Source organism: Myxocyprinus asiaticus, chromosome 37 (genome assembly GCF_019703515.2).
Source record: "Myxocyprinus asiaticus isolate MX2 ecotype Aquarium Trade chromosome 37, UBuf_Myxa_2, whole genome shotgun sequence".
Lineage (NCBI taxonomy): Eukaryota > Metazoa > Chordata > Actinopteri > Cypriniformes > Catostomidae > Myxocyprinus > Myxocyprinus asiaticus.
Window position 1 is genome coordinate 6,854,802 of NC_059380.1, and position 12,293 is coordinate 6,867,094.

Sequence of the window (12,293 nt, forward strand, 5' to 3'; positions counted from 1 at the left end):
CAAATTCACACTAAATTTGGTCAGGTTTTAAAAAAAGCTACAACATTTAACTACAATATTCCGTATACTTTAATTCATGGTTTTGTTTGAAAAACTCAAAAACACACAGTTTGGGGTTTTGGAAATAGAGTGTGCTCAGCCTCAGTGGATTCAACAAGACAAAGAGCATCAGTATCTGCTTTAGAAGCTCCTGTAGAGATGTTTGAAGCACAGTTCATATACAGAAAATATGAAAGCCAATAATGCAGCCCTGATATATCTTCTGGACATTTTATCATTCTGTGCAATTTACAGCTGTCAAAGACATTTCTATAAGGTGCATTTACAGAGGAATAAAAATGCAAAGCCATACCTCCTCGATATTGTTGGCGAAATTTCTGCAACTTGTCATTTTGGTGTAGAAGGAAGAGGTGGTCGGAGAGCTGTAGTCCTCCAAAGTCTCCGTAATAAACTCATCCACTGATATGAACTCGGGCATTTTGGAGGAAAACAAGAAAAGGTTGTTTATACAAGAAATGTTTCACAGAAACCCCATTAAAAGGACGGTCTTGCTGAAGATGAAGTAGCTTGCTATATCTGACTGATTGCGAGAGTAAAGTGCAGAAGTGTGTATTTTCACCGACATAAACCCATGTTTGGATGTAGTGGTGAAACCCCATTAAGAGGAAACTGGCGTTGAGCGTCCAATAGTACGCATGCGCTGTTAGACGATGTACACACAGCACATCAATGACTGGGATAGCAGCTAATGGTAGTAGTGAAACCGTTATAAGCAACTACTGTGGTCACCATGTCCGGTAGGGGTGATGGTTATATACAGGTGCATCTCAATAAATTAGAATGTCGTGGAAAAGTTCATTTATTTCAGTAATTCAACTCAAATTGTGAAACTCATGTATTAAATAAATTCAATGCACACAGACTGAAGTAGTTTAAGTCTTTGGTTCTTTTAATTGTGATGATTTTGGCTCACATTTAACAAAAACCCACCAATTCACTATCTCAAAAAATTAGAATACATCATAAGACCAATAAAAAAAAAAAAACATTTTTAGTGAATTGTTGGCCTTTTGGAAAGTATGTTCATTTACTGTATATGTACTCAATACTTGGTAGGGGCTCCTTTTGCTTTAATTACTGCCTCAATTCGGCATGGCATGGAGGTGATCAGTTTGTGGCACTGCTGAGGTGGTATGGGAGCCCAGGTTTCTTTGACAGTGGCCTTCAGCTCATCTGCATTTTTTGGTCTCTTGTTTCTCATTTTCCTCTTGACAATACCCCATAGATTCTCTATGGGGTTCAGGTCTGGTGAGTTTGCTGGCCAGTCAAGCACACCAACACCATGGTCATTTAACCAACTTTTGGTGCTTTTGGCAGTGTGGGCAGGTGCCAAATCCTGCTGGAAAATGAAATCAGCATCTTTAAAAAGCTGGTCAGCAGAAGGAAGCATGAAGTGCTCCAAAATTTCTTGGTAAACGGGTGCAGTGACTTTGGTTTTCAAAAACCACAATGGACCAACACCAGCAGATGACATTGCAGCCCAAATCATCACAGACTGTGGAAACTTAACACTGGACTTCCAGCAACTTGGGCTATGAGCTTCTCCCCCCTTCCTCCAGACTCTAGGACCTTGGTTTCCAAATGAAATACAAAACTTGCTCTCATCTGAAAAGAGGACTTTGGACCACTGGGCAACAGTCCAGTTCTTCTTCTCCTTAGCCCAGGTAAGACGCCTCTGACGTTGTCTTTGGTTCAGGAGTGGTTTAACAAGAGGAATACGACAACTGTAGCCAAATTCCTTGACATGTCTGTGTGTGGTGGCTCTTGATGCCTTGACCCCAGCCTCAGTCCATTCCTTGTGAAGTTCACCCAAATTCTTGAATCGATTTTGCTTGACAATCCTCATAAGGCTGCGGTTCTCTCGGTTGGTTGTGCATCTTTTTCTTCCACACTTTTTCCTTCCACTCAACTTTCTGTTAACATGCTTGGATACAGCACTCTGTGAACAGCCAGCTTCTTTGGCAATGAATGTTTGTGGCTTACCCTCCTTGTGAAGGGTGTCAGTGATTGTCTTCTGGACAACTGTCAGATCAGCAGTCTTCCCCATGATTGTGTAGCCTAGTGAACCAAACTGAGAGACCATTTTGAAGGCTCAGGAAACCTTTGCAGGTGTTTTGAGTTGATTAGCTGATTGGCATGTCACCATATTCTAATTTTTTGAGATAGTGAATTGGTGGGTTTTTGTTAAATGTGAGCCAAAATCATCACAATTAAAAGAACCAAAGACTTAAACTACTTCAGTCTGTGTGCATTGAATTTATTTAATACACGAGTTTCACAATTTGAGTTGAATTACTGAAATAAATGAACTTTTCCACGACATTCTAATTTATTGAGATGCACCTGTATATATACACATATATATATACATATATACACACATATATATATATCTGTCTGTCTATCTATCTATCTGTCTGTCTGTCTGTCTGTCTGTCTGTCTGTCTATCTATATAATTGAATTAATTAATTGAATTAATCATCATCAAGGATTAAAACTTTTATTTTTATATTTTTTTTTAATTTTTTTTTATTTTTATTATTTTTTTTAATAATACTGCTAAAAGTAATACTAATACTTTGTCTTGTGAAAAAATAGGATAAAATATTTAGCGGACAGCTATTTGGTTAGACCGCAGATAAAACCTGATGTGCATAATTAGACAGAATTAGACAGAAAAAACAACCGTTCTGCACTTTACTGTTTCCACAGCCTTATTTATATATTTTATGCAACATTTTAGTAATTTTAATACATTTTAAATACAATTTTTATTTTACTTTTTATTAATGTTATTTTTGTTCATGTCCTTAAAGGAATGTTCTGGTTTCAATACGAGGTAAGCTCAAATGACAGCATTTGTGGCACAGTGTTAACTGAGGCGCTTTCAATGGAAGTGAATGGGGCCAATTTTCCAATGGTTTAAAGGCAGAAATGTGAAGCTTAGAATATTATAAAATCACTTTAATTCTTCTGTTAAAACTTTGCATTATATGAGCTGTAAAATTTATATAATCGTTTTCATGGTTGTTTAGGGTTAATGCCGTTCCATCATCACTGTAACCTCGACATTTGTTTTTTTAAAGAAAAGGAGGGACAAATCTAAATTATTTTTAGTGGTAATCAGCAAATGTTGATTGAGCTTGACTTGTATTGAACCCAGGCTATTCCTTCAAATTATTTTAACACTGACTTTGTATTTTATTTTTCATTCTTTTTATAATTTCTATGAAAAGCACTCTGAATTATGAAAATGCATGAAATGTGCTAAATACACCGATCAGCCACAACATTAAAACCACCTGCCTAATATTGTATAGGTCCCCCTCGTGCCGCTAAAACAGACCTCTCTCATCAACAAGGCAGTTCCGTCCACAGAACTGCCACTCACTGGATGTTTTTTTGTTTTTGGCACCATTCTGAGTAAATTTTAGAGACTGTTGTGCGTGAAAATCCCAGGAGATCAGCAGTTACAGAAATACTCAAACCAGCCCATCTGGCACCAACAATCATGCCACGGTCCCCATTCTGATGGTTGATGTGAACATTAACTGAAGCTCCTGACCTGTATCTGCATGATTTTATGCACTGCTGCCACACGATTGGCTGATTAGATAATCACATGGATGTTTGTTGGTGCCAGATGGGCTGGTTTGAGTATTTCTGTAACTGCTGATCTCCTGGGATTTTCACACACAACAGTCTTTAGAATTTACTCAGAATGGTGCCAAAAACAACAAACATCCAGTAAGCGGCAGTTCTGTTGACAGAAAAGCCTTGTTGATGAGAGAGATCAACAGAGAATGGCCAGACTGGTTCGAACTGACAAAGTCTACGGTAACTCAGATAACCACTCTGTACAATTGTGGTGAGAAGAATATAATCTCAGAATGCTATTCTGAGATGCAGGTTGGCGCTGTTTTGGTGGCACGAGGGGACCTTCACAATATTAGGCAAGTGGTTTTAATGTTGTTGCTGATCTGTGTAAATAAACTTGTTTTTCTTGGACAGTAATTGACGTTCTAAATTGTATCATTTATTTGTGCAAATAAAAACTCCTTTGAACTTTGCTATTTCCAAGACAGAACAGAGGTGAGCGAAAAAACTTGTGCAAAAGGGGGACTGCAGCCATGAACTGTCTGCCTTTTGGATTGTGCGAGTAGAAAAAGAGCATGACATAGTGCATCATTAATAAAGCCTGGAAGTCATCTATCCCAGCTGTCACCTCTGATTAGAGTTTCACTCAATAAGCCAAGGACTCTTCTCTACCCAAGACTGCCCAAACTGCCCTGCAGAGAGCCGTGTGACTTCTACTGCACAGTTCCAAGCTGTTCATTCACAGGTGTGTTCAACCTGAAAACATTATAACGACTACCTTTCATTATTGTGGCTGAACGCCTAGTGCTCTTGCACTGTAAAATATCAATAGAAGAGTATTTGGGTGACTGCACTAATAAAAACAAACAAAGAGTTTTTTCTACATCCAGGTTTCAGTGGTACATTCTATGTAATTACCTTTCTCGATACCAAAGGCAGTTATGTCAGATGAGTGCTTTCAGATCATATACTTTGAGATACAGTAAGACCAGAGTCACACAGAGCAGTGTGTTGGAGGCAAGATAGTGAAACATGTAATTTACTATCATTAAGGGCATAAACTGATATGTTACCACTTTTATATTATTACACTGTATGAAGAAAAAAAAAAAACAGAATTGCTTTACCAGGCTTGACAAAAGGTCAACTAAACAGTCAAACAACATCACAAGGAGGTACAGTAGTTTCTAGAGATATAGCCATTTTTTTGTATATGATGACACTGATATTATGATCGCATACCAATGTTAGTTTGTTTGATATATTTTTCATTTAATCCAATAGATCGGGCATTATTTTTATTGTACAAAATAGTGTGGACTATGTGTGTCCAGGACTGATAAATCTAATATCTGCACTTTCTCTACCTCAGCAATATAATGTCCTCTAAAAATCAACATTCAGAAATAGTTTTGGGGGGAAACGTGATAATTATAAGGCCTAACGGTCTAAACGTAACTCAAAGAGAACTGTTTTTTCTGAATTAGATAAGACAATGTTTTTATGTTTCCATGATTTCTCCAGTAAATTGCTTTCTTGCCCAAATTCATTTTAGGGAATGTTACATGAAAAGTTGGTGCCTAACACTGCAATTTTATGAATGCAACTGACAAGGTTTTCCTAAACAAGTTTTAATATCTAAAACAGCCTGCTGTTAATGACTATATTCAAATTATCAAACAATCCGACAATATGTTAAAAACTATATTAAAATAAATATATTAAAAATCAGCGGCACGATTGGAAATTACATTGAATCATAATACATCACTGAGTTTGTTGTCAGGTAACTGCTTGTATTCTTGAAGTCTTATTCTAGTTTTCTATTGTTGTCTTTTCCATTGAGGGCAAAAATTGTCTGTGTACACAGACTATCATTTTTTTCTGTTATTGGGATCTTTCCATGCTTCCATCTCATCCATTGACAATAAGCTGGCTGATGTGTGAAGGCAGGGTGTAGAGGATGAGTAAGAGAAAGAGCCCCAGAATAACCAGAATGATCAAAGCAGTGTTGTACTTCTTGTATTTCTTCCAGATGAAAAACACAGAGGTCTTCATGGGGTTCACAAACCAGTTGAAGGACATCTTGGGACAGCTTAAGAGGGCAAGGACAATGATATGTAGGACATACGATTCTTAAGCAAGTGTTTTAGCACACATTTAACCGTTTGATGCAGTGGACAGATCTTTAAAAGCTGTTTTAATCATTCAAGGTGTGATGTTACATTCTAACCACCTTGTCTGTTTATCTTTGAAGTGTACTCATAATTTTATGACCCCATTTATACCTGCTATTAATGCTGGCTTCAAGTGCACCTGAGAAGCTTGTACATAAATGGGGTCCAAAACATTTTGTGATCTGATTACTAGATATGACCTCATCTCATTTGTAATGCTTACCTGTCATCCAACCATTGTGCTAAATTTTTTTTTAACTTTACATAGTGTACCTCTCAACTACCTCTGGAAAATCTGCTATTATCTTTCCTTGTAGTGGATCGATGTGTATCTCTCTCAAAATACATCATTTTGGAAGAAAAAGATTGGGAATGATTATATTCTTGATCAAAATAAACAATAGTTTTTCCTTTGTGATTTAATAATTAAGACGAAGAAAAAATTTATTCGAAATTACATAACTGCACAGATTGTGATGTTTTAGTTTCTTACTTGGGTTTGTCTAGTGGTTCAGGTTCCTTACGTGCTTTGCCCACAGGGTTCTTTTCGGCTTCCTCAGCTGTCACTAGGTGAAACTCTGCCTCTACCTTACCCTTTAAACCTCACCAACGAACAAAGTATGAGAGTCTACAGTTAAAATGTAGAAAAGAAAAACAAGTGTACATGCATATTTACCATTAAGAGGAAGGTGTTTCCACTACTGTCTACAAATTGCAGATCTTCTGGTTTCATCTGGCTTCGCTTGCTTGATTTATTTTCTTCTTGTTTTTCTTCTCTTATTCCGCCTCTCTCAATGTCCTCTTGGCTCTTGAGTTTGATGAGCAGCCATCAGCCCTTCATCCTCTTGCTGCGGAAGATGGAGAAACAAGGGCCAGCCTTGTCTTTGGCCATCTTTACCCAGCATTGCTCTGATGACTTTGCAGCACGGACCATATCATTGAGACGTAACTCTATGGAACCTTCAGAGAAGTCAAGAATTGGAAAGAAAGACAATAAAAACCTATAATGGCTAGGGCTGGGAAACGATTACTGGTTCTTATTCAGAACTGGTTCCATTCATTTAATTTTTTTAAACCAGAACCGAATGATTTTCATGACTTTCAGTTCTTTGAATGGTTCTCCATTTTGCATTCTTCTACCAATGCGGAAGAAAACATTTGCTAAAATCTTCTGTCAGCATTATCATTCAGTGGTGCTGCAAGACCATTATTGAATCAGCAGTGTGAAACATACAGTTCAACCAGTGTAGTCCGATTCCCAAACGAATGGTTCTATTGAGCCCATTCTTTTGAATCTACAGTGTGAAAAATGAAGTCCGATTCCCGAATGAATGACTCTATTAAGCTGGTTAATTTAAGTCTAGACCGAAATATACAGTGTTGTCTGATTCCTGAATGAACGATTCTTTTGAGTCGGTTCATTTGAATCTTCAGTGTTAAACAAAGAGCATGATCAGTGAAATCAGATTCCAGCTGGACATGCTAGAAAAAATTTGGATATCATCAAGATAAACAAAAACGAATCGATTGACCATGTCACGCAGCACATCATTGACGAGTGCCTGGAAGACGGCTGGTGTGTTGGAAAAGCAGAAATGCATAACCAAGTATTCAAAATGTCCCGCAGGCATATTAAAAGCCATCTTCCATGTGTCCCCCTCCCTGATCCGAACAAGGTGGTAGGCATTGCGAAGGTCCCACTTAGTGTAGACAGAAGCTCGAAGGCCGAAGACATCAACGGCAAAGTATAACGATTCTTTACCATAATATTATTCAGCCCCCGATAATGCCGGGATGCAAAGAGCCATCTTTCTTCCCCACGAAGAAAACCCCACCCCAGCCGGAGAGAAAGAGGGCCGAATAAAACCGGCCGCAAGAGAATCGCCAATATACCTCTCCATAGCCTCCCGCTCAGGGGCTGAGAGCGAATACAGACGTCCCTGAGGTGGAAAAGTGCCAGGAAGGAGATCAAAAGCACAGTCAAATGGCGGTGCAGATGAAGAGAAGCTGCCCGAGACTTGCTGAACAACACCCTCAAATCATGGTAGACCGGATAGCCAAGCCCTCCCAATCTGCATGGGCTCTTCCTCGGGACTGGACTCGAAGCGTTCACCAGATGAAGGAGGTCGAGTAGCAGCAGATATAGAAGCACTGGATGGAGGAAGTCTACGGTGATGATGTCGCAGGGCCAGCCTGTTGTCAACCCTTATTAAAGGTCTACCAAATCGTCAAAGTGGGTTGGCAGGTCCAATGCATAGATCTCGTCCTTAATGTGGTCGGATAGCCCATGTGGAAACCAGTCCCACAACGCCTGCTCATTCCAACCGCACGATGCAGCAAGGGTACGAAATTCAATGGAGAAGTTGGAAACTGAATGATCTCCTTGCAGAAGGTCCAAGAGTTCCCTCGCTGCGTCCTTCCCAGATGTATATGACTCGAAGACCTTGCAAAGTTTATCAGAAAACACACGGAAGGAAGAGCAGCAAGGATGTTCATTCTCCCACACAGTGGTCCCCAACTCACAAGCTCTACCTGTCAAAAGGGTGATGACGTAGGCAACCTTGGCTTGTTCAGAGGGAAATGATGATGGTTGTAGTGCAAAAATCAGAGAACACTGGGACAGAAAAGATCGACTGATCTAAGGCTCACCGGAGTATGGTGCTGGAGGATTTAACCAGGGCTCAAAGGATCTTGATGTAGTTGAGACCGCTGTGGGTGGAGGTGTGGTTACGGAGGAGGGACCGGCGTTGGGGAAGAGATGAAACTGTTCAATCCTGGACATCAGGTCACCTATTCATCTCGTCATCTACTCAACAGCTTGACTGGTGATGAAAAACAAACGGGAGCAATCTGGCGACTAGACGAGGCACGAGAGGGAAATAAATACACAGAGGTAATGACACACAGGTGGAGGTGATTACCTTGTGAGCGGCGCAAACGAGCATCTCCAAGGAAACGCTGATTGCTCTGCTCTGAATCGACAGCATGAAACATTCAGCATGACCAGTGTAGTCTGATTCCTGAATGAATGACTCTACTGAGCCATTCATTTGAATATACTGTCCAGTGTGATACATAGAGCACAATCAGTGTAGTCTGAATCTTGAATGAATGACTCTTATGAGCTGGTTCTTTTCAATCTGAAGCGCAAAACATACAGTGCAACCAGTGTAGACTGATTCCTGAACGAATGGCTTTTATGAGTCTGTTCTTTTAAATCTACAGCATGAAACATTATGTCACCAGTGTAGTCTGATTACTGAACGAATGACTCTTATGAGCCGGTTCATTTGAACCTACAGCACGAAACATAAAGCGCGACCAATGAAGCTTGATTCCCAAACAAATGACTCTTATGAGTTGGCTCTTTTGAATCTGCAAAACATCCAGAGCTTCCTATTGAACAAATTACTTTTATTAGCCCATTCTTTTTAGTGAATCAAAAACTTGGGCTACTGACCCACAGGTCATTAATTTCATTATGAAACAAGAATTCAGAATAATTACTGGATGGTTGTTGATGTGACAATGTGCAGTTAAAGATACACATTATGTGCTTTTTGTAATTATTGATATTTTATAAAAACTAGTTAATAAATTATCTTAATTAAAAAAGTCTGTGATTTTTTGTTTTGTTTTTTGTTGCTACAATCTGTTTTGTTACACTATGAAATGACCTTATTATTTAGTAACAGATCGCTGAAGGCAGTAAATCCAATAAAAATGGCATTTCATATTTCCAAATATTTCTTCCTCAATAGTACTAAAAGAATCAGAATCAGAATAATACAATTCCTTACATTTGCCATCCCTAGTAATGGCATGCGCCACTTTGAACACCACATGAAAAGCATTACTGATGGCATCACGGAAATGCAATTTTATGAGTTTGTTAGCCATGAAAGAGGGAGGTATGCACATTAAGTCTAGAAAAGGTGTATGTGGGCTTGGAACAGAGAAAAATCCAGGCAATTGCTTTGATTATTTCATTGCAGTAAGTAATAAAGAGGACTTTATACGTTTGGAACTCTGGTTGTCCAGTCAGATTAGAGGACCATAACTAACTGTTGTATAATAAATATTTTCGCCTTCAAACCAGCTGGTTTAGATGTTACCACATGAAGCAAATTTTTTTAGATTCACTGACATTACTCTAATGTTTAAATAAAGAGGAACCTTGGTATGTTTCAGAATGAACCCTTGACCAATGACAAAAACCACTAACCCAAGAAATCATTGGAGCCGATGCGGTCATAATCCCAGACCTGCAGCACCAGAACGGCTGGCTGGCAAAACTCAGTCTCCTCAATGGCAAACAGGGACTCCTCCTTCTTGTAGATAATCTCTTTCTCCGTAGGCAGGTAGTCAAAGTGGAAGACAAATCGCCAGTTGAAATTGCCCTCTCTGGTTGGGGAATTAAAGTGCACGTCTCCTGTTTCTCACCATCCAGACCTTTAATCCAGCTGGTGCATGTAAACACACATATGCATCTATAACACGTACAAACACACATAGTTATACATACACATGTAATATCCAAACTATTTCATTTCTCATGTGTATTCTGATCCTTTAACGTAAATATCACTTGATGGTTCTCCAGTGAAAGGATGATCACACGCAGCTCATAACTAAAAAAAACAAAACAGTGGGAAATATTCTCTCAATAAGTGAATATAGTACATCATCAAGATGTCTGTTAGAGATTTTTTAATCTTTGGTGACATTGTCTCTTTTGAACATAGCATTTTAAATTGGGCACTATATATTGGTTCAGTTTAATATTATTTAATGATTATCATTTTATTTCTGTCTCTTGATTATCTCACTGGATGTCTAGGCTTGATATTAATAGGTGGTGGTGGAGGTACATCCACAGGAAACATGTTAATCCATATGTGAACATAACCCTGTCAAGTGAAACACAAAAACATTAGAGGAAATGCTGCAACTACAGTTGGAGTGCTTTCACTTTATGAAAGAAGTTCTAAATTGGAATCATTACTGAAATCTTTTTGTGTTGTATTTTTGGCCTTTTGCCAATTTACTGATAACAGAGGACAGGAAAAGGACAAGAAATGATGAGCAAAAGTGGGGGAAAACGTTTGAGAGCTGACACGAGTCAGACTTGAACTTGTGTTGCCTACATGAGCAACACCAATATGGATTTTTCAATGGCCAGTGCCGATATCAATAGGCTAATATAATTTAAAGGAATATTTCACCACAAAACTAAAATTCTCTCATCATTTACTCACCCTCATGCCAGCCCAGATGTGTATGACTTTCTTTCTTCTGTTGAACACAAATTTAGATTTTTAGAAGGATATCTCAGTTCTGTAGGTCCATACAATGCAAGTGAATGGTGACCAGAACTCAGAAGTTCCAAAAAGCACATAAAGGCAGCATAAAAGTAATCCAAATGACTCCAGTGGCTTATTTAATGTCTTGAGAAGCGATATAGCAGGTGTGTGTGAGAAATTGACCAATATTTAATGTAAGTCCTGTTTTATTTTATCTCCACTTTCACTTTCACATTCAACCACCTACTGGTCCAGGCTGGTCAAAGGTGGAGATTTATAGTAAAAATGACTTAAATATAGATCTGTTTCTCGCCCTCACATATCATATCGCTTCTGAAGACATGGATTAAACTGCTAGAGTCTTATTGATTACTTGTTTTCACCTTTATATGCTTTTTGGACCTTTCTTGGTCATCATTCACTTGCGTTGTATGCAGGGGCGTAGATTCCAGGGGGGATGGGGGAGGTAACCCCCCAGTAATCAAAACAAGTAAGTACAACCCTCCCAATATTTATACCATGATTAATGGAAACAAGTAAATGCTTCACGCTGCAACCCCCTCAGTGTTCAAGCCAAATCTACGCCCTTGATTGTATGGACTTACAGAGCTGAAATATTTTTCTACAAATCTTAATTTGTGTTCAGCAGAAGAAAGAAAGTCATATACATCTGGGACGACATGAGGGATGAGTAAATGATGAGAGAATTAAAATTTTTGAGTGAACTATCCCTTTAATTAAGCATATTTACTCGAAATTTACTAAAATATTTGAAAACAAAAATTGTGAATTATCAATTGACAAAGTGTAACTGGAGCCAGCTGTGCGATATGTGTAAACCTCACTCCCCTGGCCTTAAGAGGCGCACTAGTGACTGACGCTGTAGCCTTAGCCTCTTCGTTAGCACGCATGCCTCTCTCTCAAATCCCGCTCGGAGCTGGTCGTGCAGGACTGGTTACATAAGCTTAATACTTAACGAAGATTTATACTTTTGTTTATTGGCCAAGTGAGCAGAGTTATCGGTTTATGCCAACAATCTTAAAATGACTAATTATCGGGCAGTTTATCGGTCTGGCCAATATACCATAAATTACTAAATACGACTTAAGTTTTACATACTGTAAAAATGTTTCCTCAGGTAACCTAAAATGTACT

General features: G+C 38.7%; 1 protein-coding gene and 1 pseudogene across 10 annotated transcripts in view; both read right to left on the minus strand.

The window, feature by feature from the left end:
- LOC127427571 (arf-GAP with SH3 domain, ANK repeat and PH domain-containing protein 2-like) overlaps positions 1 to 727 on the minus strand; it is a 59,539-nt gene extending 58,812 nt beyond the window's left edge. For 2 of the 10 annotated variants that reach the window (XM_051675227.1, XM_051675222.1), the window contains exon 1: positions 353 to 726. In XM_051675227.1, coding sequence (XP_051531187.1) covers positions 353 to 478 — 126 coding nt within the window. In that variant the 5' untranslated portion in view covers positions 479 to 726. Of the gene's footprint in view, positions 1 to 352 lie in introns of all 10 variants that reach the window. The other 8 variants (XM_051675229.1, XM_051675221.1, XM_051675225.1 and 5 more) reach the window with 6 other exon arrangements.
- Positions 728 to 4,009: 3,282 nt separating this feature from the next.
- On the minus strand, positions 4,010 to 10,562 carry LOC127427766 (fer-1-like protein 4; annotated as a pseudogene).
- Positions 10,563 to 12,293: the final 1,731 nt, after the last annotated feature.